The sequence below is a fragment of the Rhinoderma darwinii genome, chromosome 4, assembly GCF_050947455.1.
Source record: "Rhinoderma darwinii isolate aRhiDar2 chromosome 4, aRhiDar2.hap1, whole genome shotgun sequence".
Lineage (NCBI taxonomy): Eukaryota > Metazoa > Chordata > Amphibia > Anura > Rhinodermatidae > Rhinoderma > Rhinoderma darwinii.
This window is the reverse complement of record NC_134690.1, coordinates 264,804,287-264,829,510: the sequence shown is the minus strand read 5'-3', so window position 1 is coordinate 264,829,510 and position 25,224 is coordinate 264,804,287. Positions and strand designations below refer to the sequence as shown.

At 42.1% G+C, this 25,224-nt stretch overlaps 1 protein-coding gene across 1 annotated transcript in view; it reads left to right on the top strand.

The window, feature by feature from the left end:
- The window catches only part of EZR (ezrin), a 91,074-nt gene extending 70,501 nt beyond the window's left edge, over positions 1-20,573 (top strand). Inside the window, exons 9-14 of the mRNA XM_075862442.1 lie at positions 2,661-2,824; positions 4,562-4,692; positions 8,008-8,168; positions 11,483-11,575; positions 12,985-13,227; positions 19,835-20,573. Of these exons, the coding sequence (XP_075718557.1) occupies positions 2,661-2,824; positions 4,562-4,692; positions 8,008-8,168; positions 11,483-11,575; positions 12,985-13,227; positions 19,835-19,999 (957 nt within the window). The 3' untranslated portion in view covers positions 20,000-20,573. The remainder of the gene's footprint in view (positions 1-2,660; positions 2,825-4,561; positions 4,693-8,007; positions 8,169-11,482; positions 11,576-12,984; positions 13,228-19,834) is intronic.
- The last annotated feature ends 4,651 nt before the right edge of the window (positions 20,574-25,224 follow it).

Here is a 25,224-nt window from a genome sequence, read left to right as displayed (position 1 = left end):
GCGACACATTCCCTTTTACTACATAAGTAATCAAGAGAATCTGTCAGCAGTTTTGATGACTGATCGATATCGGGGTGGGAAAGGGCATTGTAAACATACCTTTTGTCTCAGTCAAGACATTTGATTTTCTCAGCGCGGAAGTCGCAAGTGTCACTCCCTGCTCTCAGTGATAGCTCTAGTGGGATTCAGCAGAGGGATGGGGAGGGCCAAAATTGGGGCCGCAAAAGCTGCTGACAGATTTGCTTTAGGCCTGATTTACACGAGCGTGTGCGTTTTGCGCGCGCAAAAAACGCTGCGTTTTGCGCGCGCAAAAGGCATTTGACAGCTCCGTGTGTCATCCGTGTATGATGCGCGGCTGCGTGATTTTCACGCAGCCGCCATCATAGAGATGAGGTAGTCGACGCCCGTCACTGTCCAAGGTGCTGAAAGAGCTAACTGATCGGCAGTAACTCTTTCAGCACCCTCGACAGTGAATGCCGATCACAATATACACCAACCTGTGAATAAAAAAAGACGTTCAAACTTACCATGAACTGCCTGCTTCCTCCAGTCCGGTCTCCCGGCCGTTGCCTTGGTGACGCGTCCCTCTCTTGTCATCCGGCCCCACCTCCCAGGATGACGCGGCAGGCCATGAGACCGCTGCAGCCTGTGATTGGCTGCAGCCTGTGCTTGGCCTGTGATTGGCTGCAGCTGTCACTTGGCCTGAATTGTCATCCCGGGAGGTCGGACTGGAGGAAGGAGCCGGGACTTATCGGTAAGTCCGAACTTCTGTTTTTTTTTTCACGTATATGTATATTGTGATCGAAAGTCACTGTCCATGGTGCTGAAACAGTTTAAGTCTTTGAGCACCGTGGGCAGTGACTGTCTCCTGACGTCGCGTACCCGAACATTTTTTGCCATGTTCGGTCAAAACGAGTTCGGCCGAACCCGGTGAAGTTCGGTGCGCTCATCTCTAATTTGACACTCCGTTTGGATGTTTGTAAACAGAAAAGCACGTGGTGCTTTTCTGTTTACATTCATCCTTTTGACAGCTCTTGCGTGATTTTCGCGCATGCAACGCAGTAGCGTCCGTGTGGCATGCGTTGTTTTCACGCACCCATTGACTTCAATGGGTGCGTGTTGCGTGAAAAACGCACGATTATAGAACATGTCGTGAGTTTTACGCAACGCACTCACGCTGCGCAAAATTCACGCATCGTCTAAACTGCCCCATAGAGTAATATAGGTGCGTACGACACGCGTGAAAAGCACGCGCGTCGCACGCGCGTATATTACGCTCGTGTAAATGAGGCCTTAAACATAACTTTTTGCCACTTAAATTGTCTTAGAAGAATGAAAAATAATTACTAGTTTTTTAATTGATTATGTGAAGTGTTTGATCCACCATATAGCATTTGATTTGAAACTAGAAGTAGGTATTTGTATGCTAGCTGTATGCCCTTAGCCCTACTATTCCACCTATACCATTGTATTCAGTTTAGCAATGTTTTGTCATTCAGATGCTGTTTACAATTGACATCATTGTAGATTATCGCATACAATAACTTAAAGGCTATGTACATCTTTGACATATTTTTTTTATAAATAAATAAATATATATATATATATATATATATATATATATATATATATATATATATAACTGTTCATCAGTGTGATTGGTGTAACTTCCTAAATACATTTTATTTGCTTTGAGTAGAGATGTGACCTTCTTTTTGTAATTTGCTACTTTTAGAAAAATGTTTTATTTCATAAATGTGTCTGCATCCTGGTTAACTAGTAAGCCCTGCCAACTTTTCACTCCAGTTTTAGGCCCCATGCACACAACTGTATTTTATATCCATAATTACGGACCCATTCATTTCTATTGGCTATGGACACCTTTCTGTATTTTTACGGATGGGTGTCAGTTCCGTAGAAATGATCCGTAAAATATAGAATAGATCCTATTCTTGTCTGTAATTACGGCACGGACTCCTCATAGAAGTCTATGGGCGCTTCTGTAATTACGGGCGGCTACGGATGTGTAGCCGTCTGTAATCACGGAAGCGTTTCTAGGCGACGCCAGGTTTGCAGATGTTGCACATCATTTGTGGTTCTTTTTGTGGATATGGATGCATTACCGATGCACTACGGACCGTATTTGCAGAAACCGTTCCGTATATGCGGAAAAGTTGCAGATGACTATGGATCCGTATTTACGGACACTATTTACAGATGGATGAAAATATGGTCGTGTGCATGGGGCGGGCACAGGTGGTCGTCGTACACTGCCACCCGCATTTTCGGCCCGTGCTCCCATACAAAGTAAAAAGCAAAAGATAGGACATGTCCTATCTTTTACGGCGGCTTTCTACTGCCCGGACCCCGTCCCTTAAATATACGGGAAGATGTCCATGGTCAATAGAAATGAATGGGTCCGTAATTACGGCCCGCACAATTACAGACTATTTCTACGGTCGTGTGCATGGGGCCTTACAAACTGATGTGCATGTCGCAAATTTCTATAAATTCTGGTGTAATTGGTTAATAAACATGTAGCACAGCAGATTAGACTCTTATTTAGGAGTATAACGCACCAAAAAAAGTCCCAAATACCTTGATAAATGTGGGCCAATTTTTATACCCTGGGTATAATTCTTTTTCTTCTGCAATTACAGGACTTTGTCTTTTATGCTCCACGCCTGAGAATTAACAAGAGAATCTTGCAGCTTTGTATGGGTAACCATGAGCTGTATATGCGCCGCAGGAAACCAGACACTATTGAAGTGCAGCAGATGAAAGCTCAGGCCAAGGAAGAGAAAACTCAAAAGCAACTGGAGCGGTGAGTGGAAGCCCAGAACTTTGCTGATCCACGGCTTCCAAATATTTAACCGACATATCAGTTATAACTTCATTTTACGAAATAATTTGGATGCGTATAAATAGGTAGAACAGGGCTTAGGGGGCTCCGTTGTAGACATAGGTACAGGTCCCAGAGGTGGAACCCGCATCTATCTGACGTTTATGACATTTCCTGTGGATATTTCATAAGTGTCTGAAGCGAAAACCCCTTTAAAGAGGCTCTGTCACCAGATTATAAGTGCCCTGTCTCCTACATAATGTGATCGGTGCTGTAATGTAGATAACAGCAGTGGTTTTTATTTTGAAAAACAATCATTTTTGAGCAAGTTATGATCAATTTTAGATTTATGCTAATGAGTTTCTCATTAGACAACTGGGTGTGTTTTTACTTTTGACCAAGTGGGTGTTGTAAAGAAGTGTATGAGGCTGACCAATCAGAGACCAATCAGTGTCATACACTTCTCATTGTTCCAGCCCAGCATGATCCACAGCACAGTGAGATTGCGCAGTGAAAGAAGCTGGGCTGGAACAATGAGAAGTGTAGGTCACTGATTGGTCTCTGATTGGTCAGCCTCATACACTTCTTTACAACACCCACTTGGTCAAAAGTAAAAACACGCCCAGTTGTCTATTGAGAAACGAAATCTAAAATTGCTCATAACTTGCTAAAACATGATCGTTTTTCAAAATAAAAACCACTGCTGTTTTCTACATTACAGCGCCGATCAGATTATGTAGGAGATGGAGCACTTATAATCTGGTGACAGAGCCTTTTTAAATAGTAACTTTAATGAATGAAATATGTAACAGACTGGTACAGTTACTTTAGCTAATGCAATTGGTAATGGTGGCTTATTCCAATAATCAGTGCAGAAATCTGTTGCATAATATAAAAAAATATATCAGTCATGGTGATACTTAGGGCATGCTCACACTGCAGCGTCCGTAACGGCTGAAATTACGGAGCTGTTTTCAGGAGAAAACAGCTCCGTAATTTCAGCCGTTATTGCTTGTTGATGCGCTTTTCGCTGCGTCCATTACGGACGTAAATGGAGCTGCTTTTCCATGGAGTCCATGGAAAACGGCTCCATTTACGTCTGAATAAGTGACAGGCACTTCTTTGACGTGGGCGTCTTTTTTACACCCCGCCTTTTGACAGCGGGGCGTAAAAAAAATGACCGTCGGAACAGAACATCGTAAGACCCATTCTAATGAATGGGCAGATGTTTGCCGACGCTTTGGAGCCGCTATTTCGGACGTAATTCGGGGCTAAAACGCCCGAATTACGTCCGTAAATAGTGTGTGTGAACCCAGCCTAATAATGACCACAAAGGAGAAGTCCAAACTGTTTTTTAGGGGAATTCACAGCATAAATTATGCATATATATATTTCTGCTTATTGGTTGCTTTAATTTATAGTGAAAAATATTCATGCTGTGTTTGTATTTAAATCAGCATTTCAATTAAAGATTGGTTGCTATGGAAAACAGCCCAACTATTCCTTTGCACCAGTTTTGATAAATGCCCCCTACTTCATTTACAAAACTGCAGACTTTTTTACATGCGTTTTTTATGAGATTTTAAATGCACAAAAAAATCCATGTGTGAACACGACCGAGTTGATCAAATGTTAGTGAACATGGTGCATTTATAAGACCGATAGGTCATATTAGTAACAGGTGTTAGACATTTTTCCTTGTTTATTGTTCCCATACAGACAGCAGCTTGAAAATGAGAAGAAGAAGAGGGAAGCAGTTGAGAAAGAGAAGGAATTGATGATAAGAGAGAAGGAGGCACTCATGCTCAGGTTGCAAGAGTATGAAGAGAAGACAAGGAGGGCAGAAAAAGGTAAGCCACAAAAAAGGGGAAGAATCTTTGGAAATAATACATTTTGCTGTCTTCTAAACCTATTATTCAATATTCATTGCCTTGCAAAAGTATTCACCCCTTGTTGTTTTGTTGTATTACAAGATGGAATTAAAATGGATTGTATATTTGATGTTATGTAATGGACCTAACAAAATCGTCCAAATTGTTACAAAATACCTTGTTTAAATAAAAATAATTATTTTAAAAATAACTAACAACTGAAAACTTGTAAATGCATATGTATTTACTCCCTTTGCTATGAAATACCTAAATAACGTCTGGTCAAACCAATTCACTTTAGAAGTCACATAATTAGTTGAATAAGGTCCCCTGTGTACAATCGGAGTGTCACATGATCTGTCACATGATGTCAGTAGAAATACACCTGTTCTGAGTCTGCAACATCACTAAGCAAGTAACATGAAGACCAAGGAGCTCTCCAAACAGGTCAGATGCAAAGTTGAGGTATAGATCCTGATTAATAAAAAATACACCGAACTTGAAAATTCCACGGAGAACCTTTATAACAAAATGGAAAGAATAGGGCACAACTACAAACCTGAGAAGAGAAGGACACCCACGAAAACTCAGACTGGGCAAGGAGGGCATTAATCAGAAATTCAACAAAGACACCAACGATAATACTGAAGGAGCTCCAAAGATGCACAGCAGATATGGAAGTATCTGTCCATAGGATCACTATAAGCTGTACACGCCACAGATTGGGGCTTTATGGAAGTGTGGCCAGAAAAAAGTCCAGTGCTTCAAAAAAAAGTTTAGAAAACAAGATTTAGGCTTTCCAAATAGTATGTAGCCGGCTCCCCAACCACATGGTAGAAGGTTCTCTGGTCAGATGAGACTAAAATGTAACTATTTGGCCATCATGTAAAACGCTACGTGGGGCGCAAACCTAACACTTCCCATCATCTCAAGAACACCATTCCCACAGTGAAGCATGGCGGTGGCAGCATCATGCTGTGGGGAGGCTTTTTATTGTCAGGGACTGGAAAACTGGTCAGGAATTGAGGAAAGATGGATGGCAGTAGATACAGAGCAATTCTTGAGGAAATCCTGTTTCATTTTGCCAGAGATTTGAGACTGGGTCGGAGGTTAACCTTCCAGCAGCACAATAACCCTAAACATACAGCTAAAGTTACGGTGGAGTGGTGTAAGGGGAAACATGTAAATGTCTTGGAATGGCCAAGTCAAAGCCCAGACCTCAATACAATTGAGAATCGGTGGCATGGCTTAAATACTGCTATACAACAACGCAACCCACCTAACTTGAAGGAGTTGGAGCAGTTTTGCCTGGAAAAATGGGCAGAAATCCCGGTGTCTAGATGTTCTAAACTAACAGAGACATAACCCAAGAGACTTGTATCTGTAATTGCAGCAAAATGTGGCTCCGCAAAGTATTCACTTTCACAGGGGGAATACTTATGCACATCAAAGCTCTGTTTTTATCTTAATTATTCTTTGTGTCACAGTAAAAAATATTTTACAAAGTGGTCTGCATTTTGTATGAATCAAATGGTACAAATCCCCACCCAAAAAAAAAAATTTTCATTCAAGTTTGTAATGCAACAAAACAGGTAAAACAACAAGGTGGTGAATACTTTTACAAGGCACTGCACTATATCGAGGAAGATTTTCTTAGACTGGTAATTCATTTGCCAGTCATAATCCAAGTAAAATTCGGCAACTTTTATTAAGAAGCGGACTGCTATAAGCAGCCGTAGATTTGCGCTATAATTTACAACAATTTCTGATGTAAATTATAGTAAATCAATCAGTGTTGTGCGTTGGTGACCCCTCCTGACTGTCTGCTCTTCTCACCACTTTTGAAAAGTTACAAGAGGAGTGAAAATTGCATCAGAATTTTCGACTTTTTAACAAAAGTTGTGTAAAGCTATTAATAAATTCCTCCCACAATATATGCTGATAGATCTGGATCCAGATGTCAAAATGACCATGAATTTGATTGTAAAATTCAAAGTTTGATCCCCAGCTATGATTTTATTCTGTGTGCATTATTATTATTATTATTGTTGTATGAATCTTTTCAATGATAGTTACTTTCCACCAAGCAATAGTTTCATAGACATCTAACTTTTTTTTAATATGGATGCCAGTAATATAGTGTAATCAAATGTTAGAATGGGGTCAGGAGGCCTTATTTTCTAGTACATTGTAGCTTGAAATTGAAGAAGAAACGCTGCAAACAAGGTGTGATTAGAACTTGCTTTTTATGTCTTCCATTCTAAATGCTTCTCTTTTCTTTTGTCAAACACCTTCAGCTAATTTAACTAAGGCCTTATTTACACGAGCGTTGCGCACCTCGGACGTGAAAAATGACAGGTGCATCCGTGCTCGGCGCTATTGGACGCGATGTCTCACATCCCCTATATATGAGAGTCTATGGAGTGACGCGTGAAAAGAATGGACATGTCCTATTTTCCCACAGACCCTTCACACGGTCCGTTGAAACAACGGCTGTGTGAACGGCCACATTCAATTACATAGGTCCGTGGGACGGCCGCTGTTTCAACGGTCGTCCCACAGACGTTTAACACGCTTGTGTGAATTAGGCCTAAGACTGTGTTCACACTGCGTTTACAGTGCATGTTTTCTGTATACGTTATGTATACGTTATGTATACGTTAAACTTATCCCTAGGACCCTATTCACCCGACAGAGGGATAGCATACATCGGTATACCTCTTTTTTGCTGGATAAAATAGTGTAGTCTTATACGCTATTCTATCCACAGGCATCTAGTAGTACCGCATGATATGCATTTTTTTAACAGGAGCCTATGCGTTACATATGCCATATATATACGGTACGTCGCAGGCATATGAACTTTTCATGATGTATATGTTAAACCGATGCATCCATCACCCATAGGCTATAATGGCATCCGCTTAACATATGCGTCATGACATATACGTTAAACGGATGCTATATTAGCCTATGGGTGACGAATGCCACTGTCACAGGCTCCGTTTAACTTATATATCAGGAGCTTTTCCCGGCTTATGCCTCAAACGGAGACCATAAACGCAATGTGGACATAGCCTAAGGCTTGACTCTTTGTACAATATGCCCAGGGAATTGCAGCGTTAATTGCTTTGTGTAAATAGGATAAAAGATTGGATATATCAGCTTTGAAAATCAGTCAGGTCCGGACATCAGTCTTAATGGGAAAAAAATGTAAATGTGTAAATAAAAACTGTTGTGTTTTTTTTATGTTCGACCTTTGTCTCAGATCTATTTTTTGTGTCGTTAAAACAGAATTAACGGAGCAGATTAGAAAAGCCCATGAGTTGGAGGATGAGAGACAAAGAGCTCAGTTAGAAGCAGAGAGACTGGAGTCTGAACGCATTGCTGCCCTCCGTGCTAAAGAGGAGCTGGAGAGACAAGCTGTTGACCAGATGAAGAGCCAAGAGCAGCTGGTAATACACAAATTCACCCTTCACTTTTAACATACATTTTTCTGTCTACTGTCAGAGAGAGAAATATCACTGCATTCACTTTACAGCTACTATAATTCTATTACCAGTGAGCGCCAGCTAATGTTCTTTCGTTTCTGTATGTTACGTGAGTGGGTTTGCTGCCATCTATAGGACTTCGTAATAGTTACATCTATTATTAATTTTTGCTATATATACATTTTATATAAAGATTCTCACCAATAGTTATTTCTAAATTCTACTGCAGTCACATAAAGAATTGGTTAGTTTGCTGTAATGCTTAGGGGAACAGGTGATAGTTACATGTCACATTCATTTATAGGGCCCCGGTTTCTCCTTGACTTGGGTTTGGGTCTTGGTACTCTCCTGGCCCCAAGACCTGAGCGTGAGGTGAATCTCTGGGGGTAAATTCTCTGAATAAAGTTACCAGGGGCCAAGTAAGAGAACACTCACCAGAGCAAGTTGTTCAATAAAAATATAGTCATGCAGTTTGTAGGCGGTATTAAATCAGAAGATTGAATCATAGTCACGGGAAATAGTGAACAGTCAAATGTAGAACCAACAGACAAATTAAGAGCAGAGCAAGGATAAAATTAGGTCAAATTCCAAAGGTTAGAAGTCACATGTTAAAAACGGAAGAACGCAAGAAATCAGGACAAATCCATTTCAACTGGCACGAGACAAGACACCAGACGGGATTTAAAGTGAAGATTCATCTTCAGACATCTCCTGATATGTCATTGAGACATGTAAAAAGATGTCAACAGTGAGGGTCTGTGTCCTGTGACGCTCACCGTTCACTAAAACAAAGCTTCGTTCTCAGACTTGGAAACCTTACGATTTCCAATTCATTGGCACTATAATGTGTATGCTGTTAAACAGCTGATTCATTCTGATTGGCTAGGCGAGCTTCACTCTCTGAGAATAAAGTTAATTGTTTAATAGTCCATTTTATAAATTTTCTACTCTGTTTATTAACCCCTTCCCGTTCCTTGACGTACTATTTTGTCATGGTAAGCACATAATTCGCTCTCCATGACGGCATAGTATGTCGCGGGAGGAACTGCCATTTCGGCTGTCCTCCCCACACATACAGGAGCTGTGACAACTGCTGTCTCGTACAGCAGTTGCCGCAGCTCCTTCAGCGGGGACAGATCGCGGTGTCCGCGCTGATTAACCCCTTAGAAGCTGCGTTCAATAGCGATCGCGGCTTCTTAAGGGTTAAATGACCATCGACAGACTGCTACATGATAGTGGGCGGCGATGGTTGCTATGCTATGCCATCTACGGAAGCCTAGTGGGTCCTGACAAAGTCAGGACCCACTATGCTTGCTGTCATTGAGTAGCTGACAGCTCTAATACGCTATAATGTATTAGAATTGCGATCACGGCCTCCTGCCTTCAAGTCCCCTAGTGGGACAAAGATAAAAAGTTGTATAAAAAAATAAAAGTTTTAAAAGTAATAAAAAGTAAAAATCCCCCTTTTTCCCTTATTAGTCCTTTATTATTAATATAAATAAACAAATAAACTATACATAATTGGTATCGCCGCGTTCATAACGGCCTGAACTACAAAAGTATTTCATTATCTATCCCGCGCGATGAATACCATAAAAGAAAATAATAATAAACCGTACCAGAATCACAATTGTTTGGTCACTTCACCTCCCAAAAAATAGAATAAAAAGAGATAGAAAAGTCGCATGTACCTAAAAATGGTACTGATCGAAACTACAGTTCATTACACATAAAACAAGTCCTCACACGGCTTTCTTGATGGAAAAATAAAAAAGTTATGGCTCTTAGAATAAGGCAACACAAAAACTAAATGATTTTGAATAAAAAGCGCACGGTGAACGCTGTAAAAAATGTTTCAATAAAAAACAATAGTGGAATTGCTGTTTTTTTAGTCACCACGCCTCTTAAAAATAGGATAAAAACTGATCAAAACGTCGGATGCACCCCAAGAAAACTATAATGAATTCCTCAAGGAGTCTAGTTTCCAAAATGGGGTCACTTTTATGGGTTTCCCCTGTACTGGTACCTCAGAAGCTCTGCAAAAGCGACATGGTGCTCAAAAACCAATCCAGCAAAATCTTCATGCCAAATAGCACTCCTGCCTTTCTGAGCTCAGCCATTTGTCCAACCAGCAGTTTATGACCACATATGGGGTATTGCCGTAATCGGGAGTAATTGCTTTACAAATGTTGGGGTGTTTTTTCTCCTTTATTTTTTTATCGGAAAAATTTGATTTTCAATTGCCCAGCCTAATTCCACAAAATGCAGCAGCAAACCTGTGGGATCTAAATATCCACTATACCCCTCGATAAGTTCCTTGAAGGGTGTAGTTGCCAAATAGGGCCATTTTTGGGGGGTTTCCACTGTTTTGGCACCAAAAGAACTCATGGTGCCTAATAAAAAGGAGGCCTCAAAATCCACTATGTGCTCCTTTGCTTCTGAGGCTGGTGCTTCAGTCCATTACCGCACTAGGGCCACATGTGGGATATTTCTCAAAACTGAAGAATCTGGGCAATAAAGTATTGAGTTGCGTTTCTCTGGTAAAAAAAGGAATAAATCGGATTTTCAGACAAAAAAATGAAATTTGTAAATTTCACCTCTACTTTGTTTTAAATTCCTGTGAAAAACCTAAAGGGTTAATAAACTTTCTAAATGCTGTGAGGGGTCTAGTTTCTAAAATGGGGTGTTTGATTGGTGTTTCTAATATATGGGCCCCTCAAATCAACTTATGTTCTAAGCCTTGTAACGTCCTAGAAAAATAAAAGAATGTTCAAAAAATGATGCCAACATATAGTAGACATATCGGAAATGTGAAAATGAGAACCAGTAACTATTTTGGGTGGTATAACCCTCTGTCTTACTCGCAGATGTATTTAAATTCAGAAAAATGCTATTTTTTTCACATTTTCTTCAAATGTTGTTATTTTTCACAAATAAACACTGAATATAACGACCAAATTTTACCACTAACATAAAGCCCAATGTTTCAAGAGAAAACAATCTCAGAAACGCTTGGATAGGTTTAAGCATTCTGAAGTTATTACCACATAAAGTGAAATATGTCAGATTTGAAAAATGGGCTCTGAGCCTTTAGGCCAAAACTAGGCTGCGTCCTTAAGGGGTTAAAAGTAATTAGTATAATTCAAAGTAATGTAGTGTGTGCCTGTGTTTACTGCTATCCAGTCATTTGCTTATTTTCACTTTATGAAATAATCTGTACTTACACATATTTGCAGATAAGACTTCCATTGGATGAAACCTCTGTCATTTTTCTTTAGGCTTCTGAGCTAGCAGAGTATACAGCCAGGATTTCCTTGCTTGAGGAGGCAAGAAGAGCTAAAGAAGATGAAGTTGGCGAATGGCAACTGCGGGTATGTAGCCATATTTCTCTAATAATATTTTACAGTACCTTTATAATTGCAATATGTACTGTATATCACTAAAGATAGCCATTTTGACTGCTCGTTTAAAATTAGGCCCCTCATAGACCATTTCATTGCCAAGTTTGTCTAGGCTTACATCCCCGTAAAGTATATTTCTATTGATGAGTCCCTGGTACATTTCAAAGAGAGGCTTCAATTCTGCCAGTACTGGCCATGTAAGAGGGCAGCGTATGGTGTGAAGATGTATAGGCTGTGTAATAGTTCATCAGGGTACACCACAGGGCCGGCTCCAGGTTTATGTGGGCCCTTTTGTGGTGCAACTCACGCACCCACTTTATGCCCCCATATATAAGTTAGGCCCCCTTTGTGCCCCTAAAAATGTGTAAGGTCCCTTTAGCGCCAATAAAAATAAATGTAAAAATGTTTTACCTTATCTGTTCCCACAACAAGCTGATGGGTCCTGTCGCTCATGTGTCACCTTTCTGTGACCCGGCGCAGAGATGTAATCACGTCACCTGTGCTGGGGCACTGATGTCTGTGAGCGGCGAGGCAGGTAGCCAGTGGCTCTCTGCTCTGTATTAGTAAGTGATACAGTTCAGTTTCGGTGCCCAGTGGGCCCTGGCACTTGCCCGGTTTCGCCGGGTGCTGATGACGGCCCTGGTACACCCACATATTTAGGATTTACGAAGGGAAGGTCACCAGAATTGACCCCCAGAATGCCTCCCATTCCTGGAAATTACAGAAAAAAATGTGTGGGATTTAGTGCACCCCCTGCAGTGCAAGTATTAACTCCTCTAGCTCGATCACCTTTAGACCAGTGTCCCCGTATTTAAATGCCTTGCTTCCAGAAATACTGTGGTATGCAACACTGTTAGGCCTCATGCACACGACCGTGTTTTTGCGGCCGCAATTCCCCCGAAAATCCACGGGAGAATTGCGGCCCATTCTTTTCTATGGGGCCGTGCACACGACCGTAGTTTTTGCGGTCCGTGCACGGCCCGGGAGCCCGGACCGCAGAAAGAACGGGCATGTCTTATTATGGCCGGGTTCTGCGGTCCGGGCTCATTGAAAACAATGCATGTCCCACGATTTGCGGGCGGCCTGCGGCTGACAGTCCGCTGACAGTCCGCAGCCGGCCGACCCGAAAATCACGGCCGTGCACACGGCTACGGTCGTGTGCATGAGGCCTTAGAAAAGAAAAAAAAAAAGAATCTTCCCTAGTTCGCTGCTTGGGCAAACACTCAGAAGGGTCGAAAGCAGGGCATGATGCAGTGACAACTTATTGTGTCAAGTGTCAACTATAAAGTTGACTAATATAGTTCTAAATAAAATGAAAAATTATGTGTTTTTTTAAATGTTAGATTTCCATCACAGTTTTCTTATTATTTGGTTAACAGGCAAGGGAAGCCCAGAGCGATCTTCTTAGAACAAAGGAGGAGCTGCACATGGTCATGACTACTCCCCCACTTCCACCTCCACCAGTATATGAACCAGTCAGGGAGTATGTCAACGAGCACTTGCCAGATGATGGAGTAGAATACAGTGCAGAATTCACCTATGACAATTTCCATGATGACCGCAAAGAGGAGTCACGTATCACTGAGGCAGAGAAGAATGAACGTGTACAGAGGCAGTTAATGGTGAGTGCACATTCATTGAGCATTTTATATATATATATATATATATATATATTAAAAAAAAATTATAATAAAAATGTCAGTCAGTGTATTTGATGCAAATTTAAACTTCATTTTTATTTAAAATTATTTTTTACATTTTGAAATACAGCTGCTCTGTATCCTGTATATAGAGCAGCTGTATCGTTCACTGTCCACGGGACTGACGGGTTCAGTGAAAGTGGGTCATGCAGGATTCACCTGTTATCCATCACATCTAAGTTCATAACAGCTGCTCTTTATCCTGTATACAGAGCAGCTGTATCTTTCGCTGAATTCTGTACTCGGCAGGTCCGCGGGGCTGACAGGTTCAGTGAAAGCGGGTCACGCAGGATCCACCTGTTATCCATCACATCTAAGTTCATTACTTAGATGTGATAAATTACAGGTGGATCCTGCATGTCAGAGACACATAGGACCCGCTGACACAGAACCCATCAGTCCCGCAGACCTGACTAATTCAGGTCTTCGCGAACCATACAGCTGGAAACAGTTCAGCTGTATCTCAAAAAGTAAAAATAATTTTTAATAAAAACTAATTTGAAAGTTGGGGGGCGTGGCCTGGATGCCGAACAGAGCGGTCGCAGTCCTGTGAGCTCCGCTCGGAGACCTCTCAGCTAGTAAATATAGCGACAGAATGCACTCCGAATTGTCTGAATACGCCTTCCTCCTGCGTGACTCAGCATGATGACCCGAACGAAGTCCCTGAAGACAGGTCCCAAACGCATTACAGACTTTTTTTCGACAAACATGGCGGAGACGCGCCATCTCCTGAAAGCGCTTCCCCAGCCTCCTCCTGCAGAGGTGATCCGGACGCAGAGCCTTCCCTGACACATGAGAGGGGTGAGTCCTTATTGTTTGGGGTAGGAGCTTCTGGTCTTACTCGAGGTGAGTCCCCACTGACAAATGAGGTTGAACTGCTATTAGTCCCCGCTACACCGCTCATCTTACAATGATGATAAAATGGCGGCCTCCCCTCCGGAGGTTTCAGTGTCTCCCTCTGCTAGCCCAGCAAAGCAGAAACCCCGATTGGACTTGGAATCCTATACTGAGGAGATCTCTCCACATTCCCAATTGAGAGTAGCTATAGAAGACATTCCTTCCACAGATCAACTTGGTCCTGGCTCTTAGAGGATCCTTTCAAAATGACCTGTCATGCTTTTCCTCGAAAATATCAAATGCCATTGATGATTTGGGAGATGATTAGGGTGGATCATGTGGAGAATAAGATTGGGAGAACTTACCAATGCTCATAACGATATTGTGGACGCTCACCATTCTCTGGAAGAGGAGCTACAGTCTCTCAAGTATAAGATGGCCGACTTAGAAGATCGCAATAGAAGGAATAATGTCCAGTTCAGAGGCATTCCCGAGTCTGTTTAACCGGCTGCTCTCATCTATTATATTCAACAACTTATCAAGGAGATGATACCTTCTTTTCAACCTGCTGACCTTATAATTGACAGAGCCCACTGGCTCCCTAAACCTAAATGTCTTCCAACTGAGATCCCAAGAGATGTGATCGCACGAATCCACTTCTTTCATACAAAAGACTACCTCATGTTTGCAGCGAGACGTACCTGCATCCTACGAGAAAATCCACTTATATGCTGATTTGTGTCAGGCGACTTTACAATCGAGGAAGAAACTCCTCCCTCTCACTATTGCCTTGAGGAAAAATATGGGCTATAAATGGGGCTTTCCTATGAAATTGCTTGTACACAGGAATGGAATCCTGCACATCATCACTAATTTGGATGAAGGCTCCTCTTTGATTAAAGAGGTCTGTCACCAATTTCAATATCTTTTGATTCAGACAGTAGATCCCCTCCGAGACCATCGCCGGACTGGCTCAGGAAATCAAAGATTTATTGTGCATCCATCTTTTTATGGAGGTTGTTTTGGTCATCGGGTAGACTCTCTCCCCCCAATTTTCAGTGGCTGATAGTCAAGTTATTTGGCGAAGTTACTTCTGTTACTACGTGATTGATATGTTTTTTACTATTTACAGTTTTCCCTCTCCTTACCAGTCCTTTCCCTTCTCCCCCATCCAAGGTGCTTTTCTATTTCCATCTACCTTCCATGGTTGTCTTTCCATGATTGCTAAGTCCTATTGTGCTTAAATTTATGTCCTTAAATACTAAGGGGTTGAACTCCCCTTTAAAGGCTCAGGAACAAGAACACAGCACGGGATACAGGTAACAACAGGACACGGGTAACAACAGGAACGGGATAACATTAAGGGATCATTTGCAAGACTGACATTGGAATACTAACAACACTCAAGCAAGGATCAGAAGGGCAGGGCCCTTTTTATAGTCCAAGGACTCATGGGCAGTTGATGAAGATGATTCCATTTGTGCGCGAGCTGGCCCTTTAAGTCCGTGCACGAGCACCCTATGGGACATCGTGGACCGGAGCGGAAGTGAGCGCTGGTGTCTCCAGGGAAGGAGATGCGAGCCAGCGCTCACAGATCCATGGCTGCGGCCGCCGGGGGTGAGTAAACCCGACTGTCTGCGGCCATGGACGCAACAGGAAGCTTATTTTTTGTGGGGATTCTGATATTATCCCTGATGCTCAGTGGGACACTACTAATTAGGGCAGGAGATCCCCCTCCAACCCTTACTCCATGGCTACTTGAAGAGATGTATGAATTACTCTTCTAGAGAATTTACCTTTTATTCCCCTAGACATCGATCCTTTTCCAGAATCTACTTGTTTTTAGTGGATAGGGGATCTATTCAAAATGTTAAGGCGTCTGAAATAGGACAAACCACCTTGTCTGACCATGCTCCAGCATACCTCCTATTTTCGCTAGCCCAAGTCCCCCCCCCCCCACCACTTTTTCCTGGCGTATTAATACCTTTCTCCTTAAACTTCCCAATTACAAGGAACAGATATCCTCCCAATTGCAGGAATATTTTCTCTTATATAGCTCCCCAGATATCAGCCCGTTTTCCTTATGGAATGCCCATAATGCAGTTATGAGGGGATTTCTGATACAACAAGGAGCCAGATATAAGAAAAAGAAATTGGCGAATCTGGACTCTTTGCTATTAAATATACGTTCTGGGGGAACAGAAACTACAACAGAATAAGTTGCTCACCCTGCATGATGAACTCATGATCTTGCGACGTAAATTAAAGGCCCTTCTAGATGAATTTGATTTTTTTTAAAAATCACCTCCCTAAGGATGAACTATTACACATCCTACAATAAAGCTAGTAAGCTCATGGCGTCAGCTAAAATAAAAAATAACTCATATAGTATCACCAGATTCTGGTTCTAAATTTACTAACCGTCAAGAAATTGCGGATCAATTCAGTTCCTTTTACTCTAAATTATATAATTTACAGACTGACCTCTCCACTTCCCAGCCCACTGTTCTTGACATAAACAAGTCATTTACCTTCGCTTTCTCCAGAGCAATTATCCATTTTGAATGCCCCTATTACACAATCTGAGGTTTCCAAAATAGTTGGTTTGTCAAAAATTAATAAAGCACCTGGACCTGACGGCTTCTCTAATGAATATTATCGTGCCTTTGTTTCAATTCTCTCCCCAAACTTCGGTCTATAATCAGGCAGTATCCTTAGGCAGTCTACCCCAAGAAATTCTCCAAGCCACAATAGTGACAATCCCCAAACCGGGGAAGCCTACCTCTACTCCTGTCAACTTTAGGCCAATTTCTCTTCTCAATTGCGTTACGAAAATTTATGCCAAGCTTCTTGCTACCCGTTTGATAGATATTCTTCCCACTATAGTACATTCAGATCAGGTAAGTTTCACTAAGGGTTGGCAGGCTCCTGATGGCACACGGCGGATCATTGATCTCCTGACCAGGGTGGGAAATGGTCGAACGCCCTCTCTCTTTCTTACCCTGGACACAGAAGGCGTTAGACAGAATTCACTGGGGTTTTGCTTTCTCTACCTTAAATAAGATTGGATTTACTGGTAACATCTTCAGGGCTATACAAGCTCTTTATATATCCCCAACAGTTAGAGTTCTTTCTAATGGTGTCCTCTCTACTCCCTTCCGTATAACCAATGGGACTAGAAAGGGTTGCCCTCTCACACCCCTATTTTTTACATTGGTGATGGAGCCCCTTGCGGAATCCATGCGTTCCAACTTAAACATAAGCGGTATCCCTATAAGTTTTCGACAACACAAGATAGGTCTTTTTGCGGAAGATATTATTTTAACTATTACTGATCCTCTGACCTCGCTGAGAGAAATATCTCATACTATTTCACGTTTTGGTTTAGTTTCAAATTATATGATAAACGCTTCTAAATCCAAAGTACTTGGGCAATATATTAATTCTGCCTTAAAGCAAACTATACAACAGGAATTCCCCTTCCAATGGGAAAATTCTTCTTTTCCTTACCTAGGGATAGATTGTGGGGCGGTAAAAAACCAAGGGTGGTAACATCCATTCTCATGGTCCGTAGACACAGAGGGGGTCAGGGAATCCCTAATATTATGAGTTATCATAAAGCGTTAATGATAAAACAAACAGAGAAATGGTTATCCCCCTCACAGGGCTCCAGTTGGCCCTCAATTGAACAACACCTCGTGGGAGGACATTCATTTCGCAATGTTCTGCTAGTTTATGCCTTAAAAATGAACCTTCTCTATAATTCTACTGTAAAAGTCTCCCTGCAGGGTTGGCTTTCCCCATTTTCAGAGACTTCCAGCTGCCCTGGGAATGTCCTCGTTTCAGTCCCTGTGGGTGTCGTAGAATTGTTGATTCCTAACTTGGGAATTAAGCATTGGCTTCCAGCGGGCGTTCATAATATTTCAGAATTACTTCATGGCAGGTGCATCCGATCATTCTCATATTTAGTAGATAGGTTTCATAACTCTAAAAGGGATATATATAAATATGTCCAGATAAAGTCTTACCTAGAGGGTTCATCTATAACGGACATCCGTTTACCATTATCCGTCAGCAACCACATTTCTGATTCCGGAAAAGGAGATTTGAACCACACAAATAGAATTTATGACATTTTAAATGGGGATGTGGAGATTTCCAGGCGGGCTCATTTTTTGAACTGGGAAAGAGACCTTGATAGGACCTTTTCCCCTGAACAACGGGAAACGGCACTTAAATGGACTTTGAAGTCTTCAGCTTGTACGAATCTTCTGGAAGTATTCCACAATGTTTTAATGAGGTGGTATTATAAACCTTTCAAAGAATATACCCGCACACATCAGATTTATGCTGGCGCTTGTGTGGCCAAGTGGGTACGATTTACCATATTTTTTGGGGCTGCCCCCCTTTATCTACTTTCTGGAGCGACATTTTCCAGCTGCTTTCAAGAATTACTGCAGTGCCCATAAACAAAACTCCCGCCCTGGCTCTTCTATCATTGGAGATAGAGGAGGTGCCGACTGATTTTAGATGTTTGGTGTGTCTTGTTTTACTCACTGCTAAACTTCTGTTTGCCAAAGCCTGGAGGTCCTCTGCGTCCCCTTCTTGCAAAGAAGTAATTGCCATGGTTTCAACCATTTATGAACCCCTATTCTACCTCAGACAGAATAAATATGCTTCCTTTATGACCTTCCGGAAGTCTTGTATTCTGTATTTTGATGATTGTAACGACCATACAACTGTACCTGCTGTTATACCACAACCTCCCCCACCCCTTCCTTTTCCTGATCCTTCCTTCTAGGTTATCTGTTCATTCCATTGAGTATGATCAGCACTTGTAATCTGATTTACCATGACATATGTTTTCTATTGTACCGCTTCATGGTTAACATACTTGTATTTTGAAACCTTCAATAAAAATTTAATGTTGGAAAGAAAAAAAAAAAAACTAATTTGAAAGATGCACCAATCACACTGATTTTTAAAAAAAACAACACTTTTGAGAGGTCTAAATAGCATTTAAAGGGAATCTGTCATCAGATTTGACCCCCATAAACTCTTAAAGAGGCTTTGTCACCAGTTTATAATCTTTTGGAAAAACTTTTATTTTTGACCAAGTTGTGAACATTTTAGGATATGCCATCAGTTTTATGATCGGTGAGGGTCTGACCTCTGGGACCCGACTGAACCTTAGAACAAAGGAGCCGCAGAGTTGATTCAGCCCTGCGTCCCTTTCACTGTTTTTCCCTACACAGCGGAACTCGTCCACCCACTCTGCAGGGAACTCGACACTGCCCCATTCAAGTAAATGGAGCTGGCTGCAGTTTCCTGCAAAGCTGTGAGGCCGGTAGCGCCATGCAGGGAAAACTGCCTCTTTATTCACAGATCATTTGGAGTCCCAGAAGTCGGACCCACACTGATCATAAAGTGATGGCATATCCAAGCTATATGACATCACTTAAGTTGGGAATAACCCTTAAAATTTATTAATTGGCAAAAATACAGATAATTTATTTTTTTTATCAGTAACTTTACTCCGTACTGCTGCAACTGTATAGACTGGAATTCTAAACCCAAATAATGCAGGAATATATTTTTATTATTGGGGACAATTTTTTCTTTTTTTTACTTTCTACAGTATATGTTCTAAAATCAAAAAGTGTCATTACATTTTTCTCATTTTCTCTACCAGGCTTTGACAGATGAGCTTTCTGAAGCTCGGGATGACAGCAAGAAGACTCACAATGATCTCTTACATACAGAAAACGTGCGAGTGGGCCGTGACAAATACAAAACCCTGCGACAAATACGGCAGGGCAACACCAAACAGAGAATCGATGAATTTGAAGCAATGTAATGGACTTTGTACTGAGAGGTCCATGTGTTATAACATTGTATAGTTGACTCATAGTAATTGCAAAGGAAACAATTTATGTTTTTTTTCTCCACTTCCTACCTTTTTTAGACAGCTAGCAGGTCTATTGCTACCCGGGGCCAAAATGCATTACGGCTGCCATATGCAACCGCAGCTCATTTTTGCACCAATTATTTAAAATTAATAGTTTATGAGAAATTATGTTTAACAAGCTCAAATTAAATAATTAATGTTAATATTATGGTGCCAAAAGGCTTGTTGTCTTTATGGAGAATTTTTGTAAGGCTTGATTTCAAATTTGATCTGGTTAGCAGTTTGGCACCTGATTATATACACTAATGCCAATGGGTCATATGTTTTTATTATATTTTTTTCACTGTAAATTGCATTGGTTTTTGCCTGTAATTAAAGATTTCTGGGTGAATAATGTGCCATACATTTGATCTGTGTAATTCTCACCACCAAGAATTTGTATTTACTCCTGTTTGGGGAACATTTAAGTGAGATCAAAGTTTTGAGTGTTACCAACCAAAAATAAAAGTAAAACTTTGTCAAATATGTTACTATCAAGAACTTTGGGTGAATTTAGGGTATCATACTGGTATATTATCCCGGGTTACCCGTTGTGCAGGGAACTGCAGCACGGGCCAATTCAAGTCAATAAAACTTCGAAGGGCCCCTTCACTCTCAGGATTAGTGGGTACCAGAGGTCGGACCGCCAACAATCATACAGTGATGGCATATCCTAGCAATGTGCCATTACTTTATTAAATGGGAATAACCCTAAACACTTGTTATTATTAATAATAATTGCAATCCCATCAAGCCTCAGGATTTAACACTGATTTCAGATTATTTTTACCTTGAAAAGCCCTGGATTAGCTTCATTGAATTTCAATGTGGCTAACCTGGCCAATCTATGGCAGAAAACTGAGTGTCAGCTGCAAATTTCTGCCGCATATTTTATGAAAAATCCATGTCGGATTTGCCTATTGCAAATCCTTTATGTGTGAATATACCCTTAATGACTACAAGCAGAGATCTTGAAAACCATGTGAAATTGCTACAGAAAGTTTATTAGAAAATTGCATAACTTATTATAAAATGAGTAGGCTTTATTTGCTGAAACTGAAATACCACTATAAGGGCGGATTTACACGAGCGTGTGCGTTTTGCACGTGCAAAAAATGCGGCGTTTTGCGCGCGCAAAAGGTACTTAACAGCTCCGTGTGTCAGCCCCGTATGATGCGAGGCTGTGTGATTTTCGCGCAGCCGCCATCATTATGACACTCCGTTTGGATGTTTGTAAACAGAAAAGCACGTGGTGCTTCTCTGTTTTCAATCATACTTTTAACTGCTGTTGCACGAATCACGCACGTCCCACGGAAGTGCTTCCGTGTGGTGCGCGTGATTTTCACTCACCCATTGACTTCAATGGGTGCGTGATGCGCGAGAAACGCAGAAATATAGGACATGTCGTGAGTTTTACGCAGCGGACACCCGCTGCGTAAAAATCACTGACTGTCTGCACGGCCCCATAGACTAACATAGGTCCGTGCAAGGCGCGTGAAAATCACGCGCGTTGCACGGACGTATATCACGTTCGTGTAAATCCGCCCTAAGTCACATGAATATATTTTCACCTTTTCTATTTCAGCCAATTGACAGATTTATATAGTAAATTTAGTAGTTTTTCAGTAGTCAAGCACAATAACATTAAGGCGGGATTCACACGACCGGGTCCCGCCCGAGTGCCGGCCGGTAAATTCGGCCATTTTGCCCGGCCGGTTTGCATAAAGTTTTGCATCCGTTCCGGGCCGGGCAGATCTGGACAGTGACACCGGGGATTCCGCTTCAGGAGTTTCCCCTGATGTCACTGCCCAGATATGGACAGAGACATCAAGCGCTCTGTCCAGGAGCGGAATCCCCGAAAACACGGGGATTCCGCTCCTTCAAGGAGCTAAAGTGGGGCTAGTACATAGCAGAGCGGGGAGATACCTCCCCGCCCTGCTATAGTGGCGTCGCTACAGTAGTAGCATCAGCCGCCATGGAAGGTGTCGCCGGGCCAGGGCGCTTTTAAAACAAGCAGGGGAAGGGAGCCAGTGCTCCCTCCACCTGCTGTACACCCCGGCCCTGCCACACAGTGTACAGTGTAGCCATTCGTCCGAATGGCATCAACTCCTCCTCTCATGCACTCTGCGCTGTGAGAAGGAGGAGACAGAGCGCAAGCCACGGAAAACCCGGCCATCACTCGCGACACATTCCGGTGATGGCCGGGTATTACCCGGCCCCATAGACTTCTATGGGAGCCGGGCGGCCGGGTACCCGGCCGAAAATAGAGCATGTCATATTTTTTTGACGGCCGGTTTTCCCGGCCGTCAAAAAATCGGTCGTGTGAATAGCCCCATTAGGGGTCTATTATTCCTAATGCAGCTGGGTGCCGGCCGATTTATGAATGGCCGGCACCCGTCCGGGAAAACCTGTCGTGTGAATGAGGCCTTAGGGTATGTTCACACGCAGTGACCAGAAACGTCTAAAAATACGGAGCTGTTTTCAGGCGAAAACAGCTCCTGATTTTCAGACGTTTTTGTAGCCACTCGCGTTTTTCGCTGCGTATTTTACGGGTGTTATTGGAGCTGTTTTTCAATGGAGTCAATGAAAAACTGCTCCAAAAACGTCCCAAGAAGTGACATGCACTTCTTTTTCGCGGGCGTCTTTTTATGCGCCGCCTTTTGACAGCGACGCGTAAAATGAAGCCTCGTGGGAACAGAACACAGTAGGCGTAATGGAGCAGTTTTTTCAGGCGTAATTCGAGGCGTAAAACGCCCGAATTACGTTTGAAAACAGTGCGTGTGAACATACCCTTACTCTTCTCCAGTACAATCTAAGGCATGATGGAAGTGTCTGAACTATTAGAAGGATGGGAAAAAATGTTTTTAGTAAGCTTAAATGGAGGTCACCATATTTACAGTAGATCTGTGCTCATCTGTAAGGCTGCATTGATGTGGCATTATTTGTGGTAGGTGTGTCTATTTTAAAAACGAGTATGTATTATTTAGACAAAAAAAATAACAGACGTTAAGGCAGGGTTCACACTAAGTTTTCCGACGCGGAAACCGCGCCGCAAAACTCGCCAAAAACCGGCCGACTATGCCTCCCATTGATTTCAGCGAAAAACGCTGTGAAAATCGGCGTGCAGGGAGAGGAAAATCTGCCTTAAGGCTATGTTCACACGGAGTATTTTGGGGGAGGAATATCTGCCTCAAAATTCCGTTTGGAACTTTGAGGCAGATATTCCTCTCCCTGCACGCCGATTTTCGCGGCAATTATCGCGCCGTTTTTCGCCCGCGGCCATTGAGCGCCGCGGGCATAAAACAGCGAGATATACGCTTTCTCCTGCCTCCCATTGAAGTCAATGGGAGGTCGGAGGCGGAAGCGCCCGAAGATAGGGCATGTCGCTTCTTTTTCCCGCCGCCTCCCATTGAAATCAATGGGAGGCGTTCTCGGGCAGTTTCTGCCGAGTTTTGCGACGCGGTTTCCGCGTCAAAAAACTCGGCAAAATACCCCGTGTGAACATAGCCAAAACTTCCAAACAGAATTTTGAGGCAGATTTTCCGCCTGCAAAAAACTCTGTGAACCCAGCCTAAATACAGCCAGATGGATGTAGCAGAATTGTAATAACTTGTATGAGCATGTAAAGATAATATACCTTAAACTCATTTAACACATGTAACAGTAATTAAAATCAGTCGTCAACATCGTGATGATTCGCATATTACAGAGAAATGTTATTTCAGTGCTGATTATAAAAATACCTAGTATTTTTTGCTATTAATTTGTAATTGTATAGCACATAATTTTCTCCTGCAACCGAAACTCTGATGCAGTAGTAATAACCATATGGGAATCACATTAAAAACTTTCTTAGGCCCCATGCACACGACCGTAGATTTCATCCGGATCACGGATGAAATTGCGAAACCATTAATTTCTACAGTCCACGGACACCCTTCCGTATATTTACAGATGTGTGTCCGGGCCTTAAAAATGATCCGCAAAATATAGAACATGTCCTGTTCTTGTCCGCAATTGCGGACAGCTACGTATGTGTATTTGCTGATCCGAATTTGCAGACAGTAAAATCCATTTCGGTCGTGTGCATGAGGCCTTATGGCTTATTCAGACATGCATATTACATTTTTGTGCGAGAGCTGAATATTTAACATCCATAACTACTAGATCTGACCCAGTCATGGAATAAAGGAAGAACTTTCCCAACAACTTGCACCTCTGAATAAGCCTGCACGACCTTATTACGACTCAATTACCAGTTCTACATTAGTACAGTTCTGTAATGTTATCCTATGGAGGTTTCTGCACCTCTGTGTGCTGCCGTCTGTTTGGATGGACATTTTTTTTGTATGCACTCTGTGTGCCGCTGTAAGAAAAAAAATTGTCATGTTTCATAGTACGTCGTATGGACAGTGATTTTCCCCATAGAAGTAAATTTTTCCAATGCAGAATAAAAAATTGCATTCTTGTGTAAGGGTTCGTACAAAAGGCTCCACATGAACACCATACAAGAACCATTTTTCTCCCCTAAAATATTGGCAAGGATCACTGCATTTGATGCAGGAAATACATTGGAACGCATATGGTACTCATGCAGAACACTATGGTACCCGAACAGAACACATTACTGAAACATAGAGTCAAAAATACAGGTACATACGGAACTTCCCAAGTGTAGTTTATGCATTCATTGATGGTGCCGATTGGTACAGGATTTTCATATGCTCGTATCCATGAGGACTTCGGGTACCCACACATGTAGAGAATTTGTTAAAGATATTTACGCAGCAAATCTGCACTTATTACATGCGGATTTTGCTGCAGATTCACCTCAGCTTTCACCCCTTCTACATTGAAAAGGGAACATGCAGAATGAACATTATTTCATGGATTAAAAAATTCACATCATGCTCTAATTTCCGTGCTGAAAATATTATGCAGCATGTGGATGGCATTTGTTCAAATCTCATCCACATGGCCGGCCCTGTATTCCGCTGCAGATTTTCCTCATGAAATATCCACAGTGTTTACATCCCATGTGGACCCGGCCTTATGCACACGACCGTAGCCCTGTGCACATCCGTGATTTTCGGGTCGGACGGCCGTGGAGTGTCACCCGCGAGCCGGCTGCAAAT